The sequence below is a fragment of the Melanostigma gelatinosum genome (genome assembly GCF_949748355.1).
Source record: "Melanostigma gelatinosum genome assembly, chromosome: 8".
NCBI lineage: Eukaryota > Metazoa > Chordata > Actinopteri > Perciformes > Zoarcidae > Melanostigma > Melanostigma gelatinosum.
Genome location: NC_136641.1, coordinates 20,032,186 through 20,053,896, shown reverse-complemented (window position 1 = coordinate 20,053,896; position 21,711 = coordinate 20,032,186). Strand labels below are relative to the sequence as shown.

Genomic DNA, 21,711 nt, shown 5'->3' with positions numbered 1-21,711 from the left:
AGTAGCGAGCTAAGCCACGTAAAGAAGAAAAAGTTTATGAACTTTGCCTACACAACTTCAGGTATTTAAACACGATCCATTTCTGAACACCAGTTTCACATATAGCTGCTCCTGTACAAAGTTGGCTGTTATTTAAAAATGTTTTAATGACTTTTGCTCGTTAGATAAATAGTTAGATACTTGGCCTTTTCGTGGGTTTAGCAAAGTCACGGGCTAACGTTAGCATTGACTTCCGGCATGACAAAGCTAGCGTCAGCTGGCTAACTCCTACTTTTGTTAGCTTCGCTAAGAAAAGTATATATGGCCCAAACGAACTGCTCAAAACTCTTGAAACTTTTGGATTATACCACAACACGATTTTTACGGTCAAATATCAAGTTTAAAGTGTTATACTATACGAAATAAATGTAAAACTATAACGTAACGTCACAGTCTAACGTACTTCAGTAAAAGTAGCAATATACTCAGTGTAAACTGTTACGAGTAACGTTAAAGTCTAAAGTCCTGGATTCAGATTGTCAAAAAGTAGCACCAAAATATAACGTTACATGACGTTCGTACCTAGTATTTAGGGTGTGGTAAAAGTATTATAACTACAAGTATGAAACCTGAGATTTATTTTTTGTCCAACTCGCACAATCATGGATGTTTTACATGTCTATTCTAAATATGGTGTGTGTGAACTAGGTTTTTCTATGACTCACAGATAAGAGTAATTTATTTAATTCAATTTCTGTCCCTCTTCACAAATATAGGAAATGATGTACAATACAAATGGTTCCACACAGTCTCCTCTTCTTAGTTGTGTTACTCATACCAGTAATAATCGTCCTGCAGTGAAACGTATGTAAACTATGGTCTTGCAAACCTGATCTTCCTCTCTTCTCCTCCAGTATTCAGGCTTGTTTACAAAGAGATCTAAAGATGTCTTCAGGTGCTCTCTTTCCAAGCTTGGTGAGCGGCTCTAGGGGAAGCTCCAGCAAGTATTTGGTGGAGTTTCGTGCTGGGAAAATGACCTTGAAGGGCAACGTCGTGACACCGGACAAACGCAAGGGCACTGCATATGTCCAGCAGTCTGACGACTCCCTGATTCACTTCTGCTGGAAGGATAGGACCACTGGAAATGTTGATGATGTGAGTAACTTTAAGCTACTTACTGTTACTCTGATGTAATATTTTCTAGTTGTCAACAAAACTAGTTTCTATGACCCCCGCCAATTTTGAAACTATTGTTCAGACTACATTAATTTGTTGCCATATGGCAACTATATGCAAATATGCAAGCAAACAAGAAGGGGAGATGCCAGGATGCACGAACAGGAACAGGTGCTCAAAGTGTGCCGTGTTCACTCGCTTCTCAGATTATGATTTTTTTGTTCAATATTTCCATCATTTAAGAAATTTTAAGCAATAAAAATACGTTTAAACATTGGAAGTATAATTGGTGCAATGGATGTGGTCTGATTGGTGTGTTTAAGACATTGAATGCCTTGAAGTGAGCAGGTGCAGAAACACGGAGCCGGGAGACGATAAAGTAAATGAGCTTGTTTTCATTAGACAGGAAATGTGATCTAGTCACCACGGCAACTGACTCAGGGATGCACACAGGTTTCGTAAATTAAAGTGAAGGGGTTATATGAAAGGAATACTTCAATGTTTGATTATAAATGTGTCAGAAACATGAAATATATAACTCACATACTTCAGACATCTCACAAAATGCCTTGTTTAATTGAAGAATATGAACAGCAAATGCCTCGTGTATTCATCCATCTGGAATTTTGACCATTTACATTGTAGGTGAGTGAATCAACTGCTATAAGACCTATTTATTGATTTAGCAGCCATCTGAGCAATGAAAAGACAATATACCTGCGCTAAACGTGGCCAAAGCCACTCAGTCTGTCTGCGTTTAGAAGCTGCTTCCACACCAGAGGCCTTGTTGTCGCCTCCTGCCTGATATATTCTCCCTAACCTCCGCTTCTCCAAGCGTGAAATCATCCAGACAGCTGACAGATGTTTGTCCGTGTGTTTGTTTCTGTGCCGATGAACACAGCCTTGACTGTTGGCTCAGTAATTGAGAACATTTTTCTCTTTCAATTGCAAAATTGTGAGAGGCAGAAAAATATCACACACTTTGCCTGATTGCCATGCGATACCTTCGTTGTCAGTCTTAAAAGATATGGGGAAATATTTTTGTTCTGCCAAAACAAACACATTGTACACGGCAGGGAAGAAACAAAGATAAACACAAATACAGTAACATTAGTAGAATAAGGGATGACCCATGTAATGTTGCTTGGTGGTCCAGCTAATGTATTTGTTATATAATGAATTGATGAGCAAACAGTTACCCTTAGTTTTCAGATCCAGAGGTTGTAGTTTGATCTTGAAATAGGTTTGGGTTTTCTGGAATAAAATGCAGAAATTTAGGTTTCCCCTTCGGTTCTGCAGCTTCCCTCTTTGGTAGCAGGCAAGTTAAAGAACCCCTGAAACATAAAACATTTTCCGTACAAATCGAAGACTAAACCTTTTTGTGGCAAAGGGTTTATTTATTTTAAGAGTTCATGTGTTCAAGCAGCAATCCAGCAGGCCACCCTTGACAGGCAGTGCTCTTTGTTGCCCTAATGATCAGTTGAGGTCGTCTTCTGCTCACCAGCACTCAGTAATCTCCGTCCATAATAACACAGCTGCCCCAGAAATGTGGCAGGAGGCAGGAGCCCCCAAATCTAAGCGCCTTTGGTGAGGAGGAAGCAAAGCCGCTCTTGGCAGATAGACTGCGTGCAACATAAGGCTCTACAGCCCTCCCAGGGTTTAATGACTTGCTTTTTTCCACAGACAGTACCAAAATGAACAGTTTTGTCAGCAGGGACGCTGCTGGTGTCACTTCCTGTGTACACACTGTGAGGGGGTTGCAGACTGGGAAATGAAGGAAAACTGACTTTTCATTATTATCTGTTCATTTAGTTGGCGTGTTATGTCGGAAGATTATTTTCGAGGGTGCTGGTGAAGGATCAGTCACGTACTCAGGAAGAATGAGGTGAAATATACAAACGTAAAGCCAAATATTGCAATTATCCAATTATTTATTTCAGATGCTGTCACTATCATGAATTGTCAAGACACATTTGTGATTCTTTTCCTGTTAAACACTTTGGCTTGTAGAATTCCTGTTTTACACATTGTTGGATCAGGAGAGTTTGTTCTCGATGAATTATGGGAGTCCTGGAGGATAAATGACTGACTGTGAAAGTGGACTTTGAGTAAATAATCATAAAAGGCAAGATGACTAACGGCTACTCCAACACTCTCGTACTTGATCACAGTGATAATGAAAATCTTTTTTTGAACATAGAGTAGTTAGCATCCTCTTGTTCTTTTGTTTGACTGTGTCACTCTGTGCCTCGTAGCCCTGAGCCATCTAGCACACATGCATAGATTGTGTGACAGCATGATTAATTGTGTTCGGAGGCAAACTAAACTGCCAGATGGGTTTGCGAGGAGTCCTCAGCAGTGGGGGAGAAGTAACTTCTTATTTCTTGTGTGAAAGAGGAGACTGGTATAAAGATAAATGAAACCACAGAAACAGTTTGCTGACGTCTTAGAAAAACGCTGTCTAGGAATCTCCAAGTAATATATTTCTCAGAAGGATAAATGGCGTCCAAACTTCCGTTTACGCACTTTGATGGCCTTTGTGGCAGGATAAACTCTCACAGTCATATTCAATTTGAAAGACTGAGAAGGGGACGTTTTATTGCAAATGCACAGAGAAAAGAGAAGAATTTGCAAATTCCAACTATACTTTGCTTAATGTTCACTCAGCAAATGCAGATGTGCCAACAGAGGTAATATCCTCAAGTAGTGTCCCACTCATACGTAGCACAAGATTGGATTAGACTGCAGATTATCATGTAGGCTGCAAGCAGATAACCATGCCTTCAGAAATTATTAATCACAATAAACCAAAGCTAAAGTGTTCTTTCCTCCAGTGAATGCATCAGCAAGAGAAAATAAGCCTGCTTTACATATAAGATAAACTGTAATATGCATTCACACGAATGTGATATCTCAGGAAACGCCTGTGAGGGAATTTACATCTGACACAAACATCCACAGGGACTCAAGGATGAACTGATTAGAATTTGGTGGTTTCAGGTCACTGTGACCTCACACAATTCATACGGCAATTATGACAATTTCCCATAAATGCCTAACAGGATACAACCATAAAAGGGATGACATTTTAAACAGACGTGAACGTAAACTGCAACTTGACTGGTTGGTGGAGGCGATAATCCTAGTTGTAATTATGCTTTGCAATTTAGCTTTTATTCTACAGTTTATTGGGCAGAATTGCTCCGCAACCAGCAAGATGACATCCTGTAATGATCAAGACTCACAGATGTGTGACCATGAATGTGATGTTGTATTTTTCCAATTTTGTCGGGGATCACACCAGGGAATGTAAACAGCGACTGGATGAAAAGAAGACAAAGGCCACCTCAATGTGTAATTTGGCATTAACAATGTTTTACATATAAGTCCTAGTAATAATAGTGAACACCAAATGTTTGACAGGGGATTTGTGCTCAGATTACGATGCGCTTACGCAGCGATGCCTGATTGAAAGATATCCTTTATATGACGTGGTTTTCAGCACATGAACAGTTGGGCTCTTGCAACATGAAACAGCAAATACAATGTGCCTCATGTGGATCAGCTTTGAGCGATGGTTGAGCTCATTAAGCTGATCTCCCTCACTGCATGATAAACATTATGGCAGCTGCAAGACATTAAATTACAAACACAAACTTCATGGCGTTGGAGAAATGTGTGAAAGACAGTGAAAGACATACTCATCCTAATTATAAATGAATAAATCGAAGGTGGGGTCCCAGTATAACAACCTCTTAAACTACCACTGCATGCTGAAGACAACTAGAAAATGCATTTAGTGTATGTGTGTCTGTGAGTCTGTGTGTTTATCAACATCACTAATTGGCTCAATCGCGAACACCTGTGTGCCTGAAGCCATTTGAAAATATTCACCATAGAGATCCCATTGAAAATAAAAAGCTTAATAATTTAAAAAGTTTAAAGGTTAGAAATATGAAGAACAATCGAAGGAGAATAATTGTTGGAATGCTTAACAACATTCCAACAATTATTCAGTGTCATACCTGAAATAAATATGCCCTCAGGTACATTTTGCAAGCACTGTGAACAATCATAAATAACCCTGCAAATAAAGATAATGAATAACAATGCATGAATGATAAAAAAGGATGCATATAGAAGTACATTTTGAAACCCTTATTTATCCAAGGCTTTGCTGACCAAGCCCCGGCAGCATCCAGCCTCTGTCTGTACAGTTAAGCACAATAATGATGAGTTTGTTCAAAATGCTATGCCAGCGCCACTGAATGTTCTGCTTCTCCCCGAGACCCAGATCGACAAATAATACACCGATTTATTCATCGAGCCCAGGGTGCGTTATTATCAGGCCCATCAAAGCCATCACCACATGGAGAGGCACCGCCGTGCAACAATACATGTGGAATTCAATTAACCAAAGCACATCTTGACCTATCGTAGCACAACATAAGAAGGCTGTTACTGTCATGTATTGTTGTGTAACTGTCCTCCATGCACTGGATGTGCAAGTCAGCTTTGTTTTCTTCTTCTTCTGCAACTTCTCAGTTTTCTCCCTTCGTCAGCAACCCTGTGTTCGTCACTTGTTTGCCTCCTGTCGCTTTCTCTGTTATCCCGCTTCTTGATGTAACTTCGTTATTGGGGGGTTTCTTTCACTTTTTCGTCTCCGGGGAGATGTATTGTCATTCAAACCTGCAGTTTGTCAGATCAATAATTTACACAGCGAATGTGCTCTTCCCTCAAATATGCAACAGAGCATCACGACAGCAAATGTTCATTAACCATCAATGTTATGGATGTAACTGCTGTCCAGTCGATTTCCTGCTGCACCATGAGAGGGCTTTATGAGCCGAGTGTTTGTTTGTTTTTATGCTCACAGCAAGTAATACTCAGTCAATGAGTTATTGACTGAGGAAATCATGTCTTGATAAATTATGCACTTTAAAATCAACTTCATGCGATGCCTTGAGGTGACTATAGTTATTCTATATTTAGCCTAATATTGGTGTTTGACATACCGGTAACTTCACACTAAAAGCACTTCAACATTACTAAAATACAGTGTTTTGTATTTAGCTACAGACCATTAGTATGTTGACCAGCTGTTTGCAAGTTCGAACTCAGTTATAGGTATTTATTAAGTGGCTAACTTACACATCATTAAATCAAAACACAAACCACATAATCAAGTTCTACTGTAGACATTAGTTGTTACTAAATACTTACGTCATTGCCAGGTGTTGCGTAGATAACAGACCTAACTGGTTATATGACCTGGAATGAAGAGTGAGGTAATATGAACCTGTGTAATTATGATTTAAACTTGGAGATTTAGAATAATTGTTCCCTAAGCACACATTAATATACCTCAAATCTCAAAACACAATGCCAGTAATGTTTTTAACTCAGTAACATCAGTTAGCACTATCATATGTTTGCCTCTCTGAACCGCATTAGCATTTATCCATAAAGAAATGATCATTTTAGGAATAGTTGGAATGTTAGTTACAGTTTATACTAAAAACGTTTTTGTTTAATGGTGCAACCTTGTTTGAAACTAGCTGGCAGTTATTTAGAGCTTAGGAAGGACTTTGCAGACAACCGTAACAAATAATGGATTTACAATCAGCATGGAAACTTTAACTCTAAAGTGTGTACAGAGTCTACAGACTGGCCTCATGTTAACAGGCAGTCTTGCCACTACTGAAATATAACTCCTCTAAATGTATCATTTTAGAGAAGCAAAGTTTTGTTTACAGCCTGTGCAATTTAGTCAAGGATACCCAGAAGCATTAGAGTGTCAACATCATATTTTTTAATTACTATTCCGTAATTAATGAGGGAGATATTATTTTCGTCCTGAGAGTTATCGGGTCAACAGATGTCAAGTGTGGCTATAACATAAATACTATAGAATGTCTCCATCTAGTGACTGAACGGGTGAAAACATTCATTTTTTCAACGTGCTTTGTGTTCGCCTATCACTTGTTCTTGGAGGAACATGGAAGCAGTCAAATCTTGGGCTGATGGTAGATTATTTTCCCATAGTTTTTATAATATACGCCAATGAGGTGGGGCCACAAATTATGAGAATGTCTCCGTTCTGACTGCAGGATCAGACATAAGGGTGATCATATTTGACAGTATGACTCTGGTGAATTAATGATTCAAGTTTAAAGCTGCTATAATCAATATTTGTATCATAGCAAAAGCCTAAATGGCTGTGGATATGAAAAGTGTCACTCATTGTGGCAGACCCACAGATAATTATCACTCCACCCTGCGTGAATTTCTTTATCAGTGGGTGCAGCGTAGGCTGTTGTGCAAACATCCATTAACATCCAATTTGCTGTGACCACACTGACTTGTCCGGCAGAATACAGAACAGTTTCTGTAGATGTTAAATAAGCAACTGTTTGCTGACAGGTTTGCTCGATCAACTTTAATGGATGAAGATGATATGTCAGTGCTGTGTTTACAGCTGCCATCAAGTGGCCTGAAAAAATGATTTAAGGCGGGTGTAAATTTAAGGAATGAAGTAGTTCAACATATAACCGCTTCTAAAACCACGTTGTTTTTACAGTTAGCTTTTCGTACTGATTGAACAAACAAGATATATAACGTGTTGCGCTTTACAGGTGCTCTCAGATTTTGTTACCATTTGGACAGCGCCAGGCTGTTACCCCCAGTTTTCAGTCTTTATCCTAAGCTTTATGCTGGCTGTAGCTCCATGATTATCCATAAAGCGAGTGGTATCGATCGTCTGTTCTTACTCACAAGAAAGCAAATACAAGTACCCCCCCCCCCCCCAATAAAAGTCTGACTATGTCTTTAAAACTATCTTTGTGTTTTGTCTAAACGATCAACTACATTCCTGTTCTCTCTGAGGAAGAAAAACCAAGTGTCATAGTGAGAATTTAATGACTAAATCTCACTCAGGTGATCTGAAATGTCAGTATCAATTCATGGAGGACCTTCTGTGAGCAGCTCATTTGGCAGCATTTTGTGCAATGTCACTGCGACCGCTGTCTAAGATGTCCGTCAGCAAATCCCACATCTACAATGCCTGAAGGAGATAATGAGGCCAGAAAACGGTCAACAGCAGGTCACTCTTAATTGCACTGGAAAGGGTAATTCACTCTTTATTTTACATTTCACACTCCAGGCCATCATTTCCTTCTTGTCTTCTCGGAATCGCCCTCTGCAGAATAAGAGGCAAAGGTAGAAAACTTCACGTGTGTCCTCGATGGACTGAATATTAAGCGGTTTATTAAAATAGAAAGTGTGATTGCCTTCAGTGTTCTGCCGGATAAAAAAAACAACTGAGAAAACCTGACAAATGAATTTATTCATTCATACGACCATCATCTGAATTCCATCTTCATATTTTCTGACACTTCTGTTAGTTTAGGCTATATACATTTTTTATACGTACATATTTAATGCCTATTCAAGCACAATGCATCTCATGTACAAGGTTTTTTTTTTGCACAAAGAAAGGGTTGTGAATAAATACTCCTTCAAGCGAATATTTATTTTCCAGTGAGGGCATGTGGGCAGTGAGGGATGGAAAATGTTGATGATGCTTTTAATTAGAAGATGAGAGAAAATGGCAAAGACTCCAAGGCATGGTGGAGGACTGGTGGGATTTCATAATTTAACGCTCAGACTTTTGAAGTATGATTGTTTTTCTCACTAATCACGCAGGAGTTTTTGTTAAAGCATTGTTCAAAAGATGAATTTAATAAACTTTTAATGTCCAAATTAATTCAATGTTTTTAAGTCTAAGACAGTTTAAATAAGGTAAGCTTGGTGATGATAATTACCTGATAATTAAACCTCCATTAAAGAAACAGTACAGCTTTAGCAGAGCAGCCATAGAAGTGAATCGATGCCAGTCCGTGCAGCTATTCCTCAAAGTGAAATATCTACAATTTCCTGATATGAGATTGACATCTCGTAGAGCAGGATGTAGATGGACTGATCCCTCCTGGTGGTTTTCATGTGGCAGTGAGCCACTCTGAAAAGAAAGCCGCCATATACAGTTCAGCCATCATTCATTTTTTACACCTTTGTTATTCCTTAACATGTCAGAACCTCATACGTCTCCCTTTGACCGGGTTTTGACCCTTTGGTTTATTCTCCTGCACTGCCACCAGAGTTCGCCATGAAATTACAAAAATGATTCCAAACCTCTCTGAAGTCACATAACACAAGCATCGCATGATGTTTCTCTCTAGATACGTGCCAAATTAGGGGTCCCATTTGAATTTGGAAGCCCATTTCTGCCAATGTAATGAAAAAGAAAGATCCTGTAAGTCATTATATTGAGGCACTTTCTTCATATGACTCTGTATCTCCAAAATATGGTACAACATCCCTTCATTTTGAGATACGCAGTCATCATTGTGAGAACGTTTTTCATTATTTGAATGTACTATGTCCTTGTTTTGCAATAATATGTTATTATAAGGACTAACATAATTAGTTTTCATCACATTGGCAGAAAGAGGCTTCCATAAATACATACGGTTTGTTGGGAACCTTGACATGAAAACATTTGGTAGTCCTTTCCCTTGTAAGAGCAGTTTCTCGATATGTTTTACAGAAAACTTCACACATAACCCTTTAAAATGCCAAACTTTTAAATTGAACTGACTTATGATTTCTCTAAAGGTTATGTAATGCGAGTCGTTGGTGCAATTGATAGTGTATTTTGGGGATCCTTGAAATTAAAGATATTCTAACAATTTTTTCATACATTGCAAGCACTTGCATCTGTTACTGTTTTAGCTGACAGTTTTAAATGTTGAGTTCAAGTACTCATTCTAGGCTTTCATCTGGTCTATTTTTGATATGAAACTAAATAATTAACTATTTGCAACTTAATTCCCCAACTACTATTGTATATTTTGGCGATTCGTATTATTAGCATTTTTTTTATTGTTGTTGTTATCGTTTCATTTTAATTCAAAATATAAAAATATGCACTCTATTTCAAACTTCAACAAATAGTAAAATTACGATCACACACCAGAATATATTAATCACATACAATTCCCAATAACCGAGCAGCCAACATCTCTTTTACAACCCAAATCCGACCTAAGGATTTCGCCTGCGTGTGAAGTTTAATAATTCCGACACCACGTGAAGGCAACGTTCGTTACAGCTGAGGGTATCATGGCGCAGAGAGGCCGAAGACATTCACGGCATCAAACAGCTCGATTCATACGGTGTTAACTCCTCATACTCTTTACGATTATTAGCATCAGGAGAAGACACATAGCGGTAAGTTGACTGAAACTGAGTTGGCATGTTTTTATGTTCGTTTTCTTGCAAGCGGAGGACAGATCGACAATAGCGGTGCGTAAACTTATGTTGGAAAATATCGTTGCGAGCCATTTGTAAACATTACTTGTATGTTCTTACGCATTGTTGTCGTAATAAGTAGCTTTTACTGACACTTCGTATGTGTGTGTGTGTGTGTGTCTTTGGGCCTCATGTATCTGAGTTATAATCCAGCATTAGCTTCTGCATTTGAATATTATCACAGGCCACACATGGCTTTGAGAAGAGGAATTGTTTTCTCTGTCTGAGGCCTCGTGCTCAATAATGTGGACTTGTATGGCTGCAGCAGTGATACAAATGTTTATTATAACAAGTGGTGGAATGTAACTCAGTACATTGCTACATTTACTCAAGTACTGTGCTGAAGTACACTTTTGAGGTGAGTGTAACTACTTTACTCGAGTACTTCCACTCCAATACAATTTGGGGCACATATTGTACTTTCTACTCCACTGCATTTATTTATTATGAATACAAAATATAAATCAACAGTAATAAATTATGTATTAAAGTTCAGCTCCGCGAGTGTTGTATAGGCCAACACAGTAATAGTGTATCCAGTATCCAGTAATATGATATATATATCTGAAATTAGCACTTTAAGTTCATTTTCATGATAATACTTTTGTACTGTCACTAAAGTAAGCGTTTGAATGCAGGACTACTTGTAACCGAGTATTTTTCACTGTAGTATTGCTAGTTACATTCATATTGAAGGCCTGAATACTTCTTCCTCCACTGATTGCAACCTCTAAGTGTAACCGTTACAGCAGCAGGAATTACAGGAATGTAGCCTGCACAGTGCTCGGTATTTGAAACGAGCCTTTTGGGTGGCACTAAAAATTCCTTTACCCTGCTTTTCCCAACACAAGATTACTGAATAATGTGCTGCTTTATTCACTTGGCAGGAGCAGGAGTGTGAGCGCAGTCATTAAAAGTGCTACTTGACCGGGTAGGGGTTCGCAAGTGAAAGTCCTGTAGAAGCAGAGTGAGGGTTTCTGGCACAACTACATCTACTTCCAATGTGTGTGGAGAAGTGAAAACGTCTCAACACTTTACTGTAAGACCAGCGTGTTTCGTCTTGTGAAGTAAGAAGTCCTGCATTCAACATTTTACTCGAGTGAAAGTACATAACAAGTAGAAAACAATTAAAGTACTCGTCATGCAAAATGCAACTCTCAAATTGTTGTATTTACAATATACAGCATGTTATTGGAATACTATTATTCCATAGTATCATACTGATAAATTGTCATTTAAGCAGAATTGTGATTATTTTGGATTTTATTGGAAAGGTGGAGCTAACATTTAACAACTTTATGTAAGTGTTGGGTAGTTTAATCTACAGCAATACATCATATTGCATTAGTTGATCATATTTGCCTACATGTAAAATGATATGCTGCTATATAAATATAGCTGTGAAAAAAACTAAAAATGACTCTCGAATGTAGTTCAATATCACATTTAAATGCATTCGTTAGGGGTGGGCGGTATTACCTATATTTATATCACAGTGTTTCTTTTTATTTTGTGGCGACTGTATTATATCACAGAATTACAAAATCAAACCGAATACTTCACTCAAAACATGAATCTACCAATTCTCACTTTATTGGCAATGGAGCACATCTTAAGAATATTTGAAAAAATAGATTTTTGGCTTTTTATTTTTATACTTAAATATTTTATTAAGGTTTTTTGTACAGAAAGCAGTAATACCTTGTTTGGTCCAGTACCTGAATCTAGAATCTATACTATTTGGTTTAGATTTTTGGCTTTTAAGAAGGAACATGAGGTATAGACCTTTGGGACGAGTAGCCAGCCACATCACGTGTATGCATTAAGTACAACAGTAGTAGTAAATTCAGAGTTAGTAGTTTAGTCACAGTCAAGCTGTTGTTTAGAGCTGTGATTAAACTGTAATGCTGAGCAACCTGGATCTCCACAATCCAGAATATTGAGAAAAAAGTTGTTTCCTCTAGGCGCATGTTAATGCCAGGTCTAAACATGGGCCTTGTTTCAGCTAGTAGCATTGAGCTGGCCCTCCCTACTGGGGGGGGGGGGATGATACGAGTGTGGTGCGGTTGCCTTTTTATGGCCAGGACAGGCTCAGCTGTGGAGAAGTCCACTGCGATGGCTGCCTCGGCCCCAGCAGCCTGGATCGACAGCAGCGAGAGAGCAGCTGTCTCAGTGCGGTGAGCCCACAATGTTCTGTGCTACAACTGGGCACTGTTGCAGAAAAAAAAAAAAAAAAAATGCCTTCCAGGTTATGTGCCTCTCTTCATATTCTCTGTCATGTACAATACAAGTAGCCTGATCTTAACACTTGCAGACTAAGACACTAAATATGAAGAGCCAAGTTGATTCTGTAAACGGTAGAGCTGTACTCCTGTTACGATGACAAAAATGCAAAATAACGTTAAAGAAGCCTCGGTGTAAATTGTCTTCGGTGGTAATTGCACGCTCGTACCAGCAAGGGGCACCGCCAGCATTCAAACCAAGAGATGGAGAACGCACTGCAAACAACTTCTTGAAAACTGAGCCTGTTTTTGAGTTACCCTGTTGACGTGCACAGAACAAACAAACATCCTGAACAAACATCATGTACTCGCTGAATACTTGGACTCTTGGAAGCCACAGTTTTATGGGGTCTGTGGCACAAAGTTATGCAATGCAGTGAATAAGTCGAGCACTGGTTTTCTTTCTAGATTGCAGTGTTCAAAGTTGGCTTTTTACAAGATGATGTTGTATTTTTTTGCATTGTTTTGTTTTTTGTTACCATCAAAACTGTTGCCTTTGTATTTCTACTCTGAATCTTGGTCTGTGGGTTGGTTCCGATATTCATGTTCCCCAGAGGATGCATCCTGCTGACTTTAGTTTGTCGTGTAGCGCAGCCATCGCGTTGACCTCTGTAGTCTTTGTGAAATATCTTACCAACTGTTGGATGGATTGCCACGAAGTTGGGCTCATACATTGATATCTCCCTAAAGATCATTTTTAATAATTTTCTCAATCCCTCATGTTTTCTAAACCAAATTATTTGACAAACAAAAATGACATTCCCATCAGTCTCAGCTATAATTTGTGTTTGGTGCTCGTTAGCAAATGCTAGCATGCTGACCATGTAATCATGAGCATGTTAGCATCACGCTTACGCTAGCATGTAGCTTAACGCCGCTATCTCGACCGTGGACTCTTCACACTCCTGGTTTAAACTCTGATTCAGTCGGTTCACTCAGTCAGAGTTTCTATTTACAGTAGTTCTGATTATTTGCCTGTCTCCAAATACACTTGTACCATGGTTCCCAAGTACAGGAATAGATGAACAATGATATACACCACCCTCCCCTCTGTAGTTTAGTCCAGGATGCTACTAAAGTCCTCTGACCAACAGCATTGTACCTCAGGTCGCTCATAGCAGTGAGATTGTTTCCACACATCTATTATTTCCCCTCCCTCTCACCTTCCTTCCCTCCCTTCATTTGAGAGCGTACATTTCTGTCGCCTATTCTTGGATCTGGTTGATAAACACGGCGATCGTAAGTTGCTCAATACTTCTGACCTGAGGAGGAAGTCATGGCTTTAAAAAACGATTGAAACAGCTAAAATATTTAGATAAAGACGAGATGTGATGGTTAAATGAATTGACTTGTTCAGGTATTTGTAACAGAGGACAGTGGGAGTAAGAAATGTACACGACTGAGTAAAAGGAAAGCTCACGACGTCTATGTAAGGAAATGAGATTATCCCCTCTGACATGAAGACAATCACTTCTACAGACGTTAGGTGTTTTTTCTGGGTCGTGAGGTCCTGTCTGCCCTTCAGGAGAGCAGTTTGATCCCTCACAGAGCTCCAGTATGTGCACCGCTGCATTGTTGAACACTGGTGTGGAATGTGTGCTTGGTTCTTCTGGCCAGAGGAGCTTTACTACAACCTTTAAAAAATCTCTGTCAGGAGATACTTGTGTATTTTGAGAAAGAATGATGATCTCATCTTGACCAGAATCCTAGATAGGCCTTTAATGTAGACTCCTACCAACTCGGTAGCAACTTGTGCTTTTATTAAGTGTGTGAAGTGTTTGTTTTTTATTTATTTTCTCCTGGTAATTAAATTGATTGAATAACTAAAATGTAACACAACATGATGTCAAAGTCCGATATACTTTTACTGTTAAACTCACTACAGCCATGAATGACTGAAGCAATCTTTTCAACACCTTATAGGGTCAAGATTAGATGCCTCATTCTTTGTCATTGTTAGATTTGCATGGGAATGAATATACTCCACATTCTTACAAAGACAAAAATATAAAGGCAACAAAGTGAGTTACTGCATATTGACTGTTATATTATATTAAATATTGGAGTCAACTGGAAATATGTCACTGATTTTAACATTTAGTTTGCAAGGAAAATAATAAAACATAGAAAAGCAGCAAATCCTCACATTACAGTCGCTGGAACTAAAACTGACTTGCTAACGGATTTGTGGATCTAGAACAATCCTATAGTTGGCATGAGCACATTCCTAACATTCACTAACTAGCAGTGAAACTAAATACAGCTGGATCTCGTAGATCTCGTAGCTTTAACGGTCATGGCGGTTGCAGCTGATTGAGAGTATAGTTTTTGACACTCGGTCCGTCCCTGTTCTTGTTTGTCGGCTGTGATCGGAGCAGGTTCTGCTTTGGTCACCTGGCTAACAGAATATTATGACGGGGAGCTTTTGTGTTTCGGTGTGCTGCTTTTGCAGAAGGTGGTGAGGAGGCCTGGGCTCAGCTGGCTCCTTTCTCAAAGACCACTTACTTAACACTGACTGACCACAGAGACATAACAGTGGGGGAAACTCTCCTCACAGCCTGTTAGGTGTTCTCCCTAACCCCCCCTCCCACCCGTGCCTGGAAATGGATACTGCGGGTGTATTTATAGCCCTTGAGCACAAGAAGCTCTGTATCTTCTCGAGAGAGACCAGAGTGTTGCTGAGCTTTGCTGTCGAGTTTTATCGACGAAACGTGCCAAGAGGGGCTCATCAGGTAGGACTAAAAACAGTTTTTACGGTCTATTTATTATGGACATGGCTGTTACAATACTTGCATGTATAGTTTCTGAAGTAACCACGACTTATCAGTGTAGTTAACTGAATTTCTAATGAATTGCAACGTTTCATCTGCCACTGAGGTTTTGGAAATGTTAAATGATGCATCCTCTTTGCTTTTGTTCTTTTGTTTTTAAATTACAATTTATTTTTTTTACTTTTAAACGTTTTAAAAGTCATCATTCCCCATCACAGGCCACTGTGTATGGATTTTATTTTGAAAAGCCCGAATCCCATTGTTTCAGGTCCTCTATTGTGAGGATTTGCTGCTTTTCTTGGTCTCGAGTGATTGTAAACTGAATATCTTTGGGTTTTGGACTGTTGCTCAGTCAAAATGAGCAGTTTAAAGACTTTAGGAAGGGCTTCTGGAAACTGAATTGGGTATTTTTTGCTACGTTTCTGACATTTTGACACATAATCAGCACAATAATTGACATTGAAAGTAATCGTTAGTGGCAGCCCTGCATGGTGTGGAACATATAATGGTATAATGGAACATGTGATGGGTTGTAAGTTGATGTATGTTTCTGGTTTACATCTGTTTCAGACGAAAACATCGTTCTGACCACAGCCATCGGCTACTGAGACACCCAGAGAGAGGAGAGATGGAAAAGCCAGTCTTGCAGACGCAACCGTCCACCCTGCCTTTTTTCGACACGGCCCACGCCTTCAACCTGCTGCGGGGAATCCACGAGCTCCGTGCCGAACGGAAGTTTTTCGATGTGACTTTGTGTGCTGAGGGCCACGAGTTCCACTGCCACCGCACAGTGCTGGCCGCTGCCAGCACCTACTTTCGAGCTATGTTCGCAGGAACTTTAAAGGAGAGCGCTATGGACCGGGTAGTTCTACATGAGGTGTCAGCTGAGCTTTTAGGGCTGCTGGTGGACTTCTGCTACACGGGACGGGTCACCGTCACGCAGGATAATGTGGACGTCCTGCTGAAGACGGCAGATCTGTTTCAGTTCCCCTCTGTCAAAGAGGCCTGCTGTGCTTTTCTTGAGCAGCGGCTGGACGTCTCCAACTGCTTAGAGATCCAGGACTTTGCAGAGGCCTACGCTTGCCGGGAGCTGGCGACAAGCGCTCGCCGCTTTGTCCTCAAAAACATAATGGAGCTGGCTAAAGCGACAGACTTTGACCGGCTGCCGTGGAAGCGCCTCCTCGAGTTTGTGTCGGACGATGAGTTTTGCGTTGACAAGGAGGAGGCAGTTTACCAAATTGCATTGCGCTGGGTGAAGGCTGACCTCCAGCGGAGACTGCACTACTGGCCCGAGCTCCTCCAGCAGGTCCGACTCCCCTTCGTCAGGAGGTTCTTCCTGTTGGCCCATGTGGAGAGCGACCCGCTCGTCTACTTGTCACCCACCTGCCTTCGCATGGTGAACGAGGCTCGTAGCTTCCAGTCCTGCGAGTACGACCGACACGACAGACCCTGCCACCGTATGCGGCCGCGGCCGTCTACGGGGCTGGCAGAAATCCTGGTGGTGGTCGGCGGCTGCGACCAGGACTGCGACGAGCTGGTCACAGTGGACTGTTACAACCCCCAGACCGGACAGTGGCGCTACCTGGCCGAGTTCCCTGACCACCTCGGAGGAGGCTACAGCATAGCTGCCCTCGGAAACGACATGTATGTCACAGGTAAGTTAGTCAGAGACGTTCAAACACCTTTTTTACACACCAGTATAGAACATGTATATGTGTAAATGTAGCACAGAGGATGATCTACTCCATCTTGAAGTGAGAGTTCGGCATTATCTGGTGTCCCACAGTCACAGACGGTGTGGTGCAGTGGTTACAGTCGCTGTGTATATTAGATTCACTGTAGCGTGAACGCTCCAGGCGGTAGATTTCCATTCCCGCTCCTTCATCTTATGAAATGGCCGTCAGGCTGTGCTGATTTAAATAAACTGCAGGCTCTTTGGTTAGTGTCTCCCTGTGTGACTAAGGCAGAGTAGAGGCAGGACACGGTGTGCTGCCAGGACAGCAGTGGAGTTATTATTACTATTATCATCATCATCAACATCAACATCATCATCATCATCATCATCATCATCATCATCATGTTTCAGAGCTCGGATCCTATAAAAGAAAACAAATTTAGCAACGTTAGCTCAATCCTTAGATGACAGCACTAGCATATGATTTGCATACTGTCGTGGCGACAGGTAGATTTAGATTTTATTTTATAACTTTTGATACAGTTTATTTTGAAAAACTAAATGTAATATAATTGGTGTCAAATTTGAATCAATGTTGAGCAGGTAAAAAAAGTTTAAAACACACTTTCATTTTCCCGGTGGCACACAGAATTACATAGCGAGGTTAAAATCAAAACACAGACTGTCATTCATGTACAGCCATTACATTGTGCAATCAACATTTACATCATAATAAACAATAAAGCAATAAAACTTAAAGGGCATCTTAATATAGCTTGAAATATAAAATCTTTGATTTTGGACACAATTGTTGTTCATCTTATTAGCTGGAGGATTAGAATGTATCTGCTGCTTTGCTTTGCAGGATATTATTCTTTATTATTTGTGATTGTGCACCATGACCCTAAGCAACAGGAGGAAATCCTTGATGCATATTAACCGTCGAGACAACGCGTCTGTGTCCTCCAGGTGGCTCTGACGGCTCTCGTCTCTACGACGGCGTGTGGCGCTACAAGTCCAGCGTCAACGAGTGGACCGAGGCGGCGCCCATGCTGAAGGCCCGCGAGTACCACAGCTCTTGTGTGCTGAAAGGTCAGCTCTACGTGGTGGCGTCGGACAGCACCGAGCGCTACGATCACGCTCTGGACTGCTGGGAGGCCTTACCGCCCATGCTGCGCGCCATGGACAACTGCTCCACCACCACGTGCAGCGGGCGCCTGTACGCCATCGGCTCCCTGACCGGGGAGGAGACCATAGTCATCCAGGGCTATGATGCAGACACCAACCGCTGGGCCATGGTCAGCTGTGGACAGCTGCCGCCGTGGTCCTTCACACCGAAAACTGTTACCCTCAAAAGCCTCATCTACTTCATCAGGTGAGGAGAGAAGTGACTTCAGTTACACATCTAAACTTTATACTTTCATTTACCATCATCTTGTGTGTGCGTGGGAGAAGAATTGGCTTGGTTTCTTTTCATCCAGACACTAATTGTAAACACGAGTGGTGGAAAGTGACTGAGATCATTGACTCCAGCACTGTACTTAAATACAATTTTGAGGTACTTGTACTTTTCTTGGGTATATCCTTTTTATGTAACTGCAACTTCTAGTCCACTACGTTTCAGAGAGAAATGTTGTACTTTTCACTCCACATTTAGTTACTTCTCAGATTAAGATTTAAAACATTTAACGCACTAACAAGATGTTTCCAACCTTTTTTTACGAAAAACAAAAATCAGTGCGTAGTTGGGACAGATCCACCAAAAAGACACATCTCCCTGAAATATTTTAAATTTAAATAACACAACATCAATGGCCCAAAGAGGTGAAACTCTCCATTGTTTCACAAAAAAGAAAAGATTAGAGAAAAAGTGATCCAAATGTCTGTATCGGAACTTTGTTTTTCCTTCTTTCTCCCACTAATCATCCCACGACTCCACAGATTTATCTTGTATCAGCTACTCGGTTTGGCACCACTGGACAAAATGACCTAAAACTAGCTTCACCGCGACCAGGTGAAACTGTTGCTGCTTACGCGTTGATGCATTAGTGTTAATGATGTCATTTAAAATAAGATATCAGTCACAGGGGCAGATTTTCTGAGGAACAACCACTTTTACTTTTAATACTTAAGTACCGGTAAATAAATATTGTGGGTCGGATCTGAGAACTCCTTCCACGCGTGGTTAACACTGATAAAGGCATTACTATTTCACCACTTGAGTGCGCATTTTTCTTCTTTTCTGCCCAGTTTCCGGCCCGTGAGAAATGAGAAAACAGAATTCCACGAATATAGAATGTAGTACTTTTGTAACATATAAAATCAATGTACAACATGTTGTTAATCATTAGTTTAGGTTAGTTAAGAGTCAAATACAAGTTACATTATACGTCCCTGTCTCACTTACAGGAAGACGACTTTAATATTTGGGATACGAGTCATTATTTAAAAGTCCTGAAAGAGATATTTGCTCATGATACATTGTTGTTGCAATGGTCAGTGACGTTTGCATGAATATGTAATGATTGATTCAGCAGCGGCTTAACTTTGGTGTGCTTCTATTCGTAGGGATGACTCACCCGAGGTCGATGTTTATAATCCTCAAAAGAACGAGTGGGACAAAATTAGTCCGATGACCCAGGTTTGTATTTCACATCTGACACTTGTCTGTGAGCATGCTTTTAGTAGGCTGTTATGATCTCTAATAGTTCTGACTTGTGCTCAGAGGGGTCAGCAGCACACAAATAATGACCGCTGCAGTTTGTCACCAATTGATGTAACTTCTCTGAATACAGTAAAGGGGATAGATGCATTTATCTGGCCTAATGACATCATTATGATTACTTTAAAATGATTACTGCCTCTAATGATATGAATTGAACATACGGTATCAGCCCCAAAATACTGTATAGCAAAATAAATCAACAAGTAATACTTATTTTTGTTGAAGAATTCATATGGTGTGTAAAAAGAAATGTAAAGCTTTATAATTATCCTTTAACCGCCAAGCTTTCTCTTCTTATTGATTGAACTCATTGCTTTTCTTTTGTTTTTGGTCTTGGCACATATTTAATCATAAATATATTTCCTATTTTCCATCGAAAACAAAACCTTACCAATTTTCCTTGTGTGCGTGTATATATTCATACGAATGTATTAAAGTGTAAATAACATTTTCTTGATGTCGTTCCTTTTATCCAGGTGCACGTTGGCGGCAGTGTGGCAGCCCTGGGCGGTAAATTATACGTGTCCGGTGGTTATGACAATACTTTTGAGCTGTCAGATGTGGTGGAGGCGTTCAATCCGACCACCCGCTCATGGACTCTTGCTGGACGACTACCTCAGCCGACCTTCTGGCACGGCAGCGTCAGCATATTCCGCCAGTTCATGCCCCAGGTGACCAGCGCGTTCGGACCTACTGAGATACCCGAGTCAAACGCCATCCACTTGCATCGGCACCATCGGCACCAAGCGCTCCACAATCTCAACAACAATCTCAACCAAAACCAGAACCAGGATGTGAACCCAGCGCACTGAGTTGGGACATAGAAGCCCCCCCCCCCCCCCCCCCCCTGTTACATTTTCAATCTGAAAGGCCTGGCGGGATGTATACTGTATACTGAAGCTAAGGCAAGCCACCACCTTCAAATTGAAGGTGGGGAAGTTAACCAAACTGTTAGTCCTCAGGGTCTGGTCATGCTCAGTCAGAACTAGTTTGTCTGACCACGTTGGAAATCAAGTGTTTTCTAGTTGTTCTGAACTGCTACACTCGAAGACGAAGTGAAAAGCTGGCCATCAAAAGGGGGAGGGATGCTATTTAGATGCAGGGAACAGTGGCAGTCTTTTTTTGGAAGGCATTCATCGTGCCGCACTTGTTTGTTGACGTGAAAAGTGACGACAACAGTTGTGTGAATAATCAAAAAAGAGAGCACCTCGACACAGCTAAACAATCATGGCGTGCAGCGAGTGTGGATAGTAGATTTTGGGGAGTTGCATAAGTGGTAGGTTGCATACTGGCGGCTTCATCATGGATGTCTTTTTGTCTTGTAAAACCAAAAATAGACTCTTTATTTAACACTTTCAGCACTGCATAAATGTCACCGTTGTGTCTTTTGTCCAAGTATTTTTTCTACGGCAGAGTCTACGCCTCATTTTGGTGCGTCAAGCAGTGATGGGTTTCTAACTTTCCCCTGACGACAGAGAGCAGAAAAAGAAAAACACAACTGCAGCTTCAGTGTTTATTTTTTTATTTAAAAAAATTTACAATTTAAAAACTTGGAAAAGGTGAGATTGTTTACTGTATGCGTGAGTGTTACAAGAGAAAAGACTCCAAGGATGAAGTCTAGCTGGTTAACTTCCCCACCTTCGACAAAGAGCAGCACACAGTCGCTTCCAGTCCCCAACGGGGCGAGGTGTTTCTGTGTACTGTCATATTTGTTCAGAAACGGCAATAATCTGT

The 21,711-nt window shown here is 40.6% G+C and overlaps 1 protein-coding gene across 3 annotated transcripts; it reads left to right on the top strand.

Moving 5' to 3' along the window:
- Positions 1-4: 4 nt before the first annotated feature.
- On the top strand, positions 5-20,789 carry klhl21 (kelch-like family member 21; the record flags this gene model as incomplete). Of its 3 annotated transcripts, XM_079274073.1 has the most annotated exons (6): positions 5-61; positions 894-1,134; positions 16,148-17,232; positions 18,222-18,627; positions 19,821-19,893; positions 20,454-20,789. In XM_079274073.1, exons 2-6 carry the CDS (start codon positions 1,124-1,126, stop codon positions 20,787-20,789), a joined length of 1,911 nt encoding a protein of 636 aa, XP_079130199.1. In that variant the 5' UTR covers positions 5-61; positions 894-1,123. The 3 variants fall into 3 exon arrangements, with proteins under 3 accessions (XP_079130199.1, XP_079130200.1, XP_079130201.1); XM_079274074.1 differs by lacking the exons at positions 5-61; positions 894-1,134 and adding an exon at positions 10,330-10,443; XM_079274075.1 differs by lacking the exons at positions 5-61; positions 894-1,134 and adding an exon at positions 15,479-15,538.
- Positions 20,790-21,711: the final 922 nt, after the last annotated feature.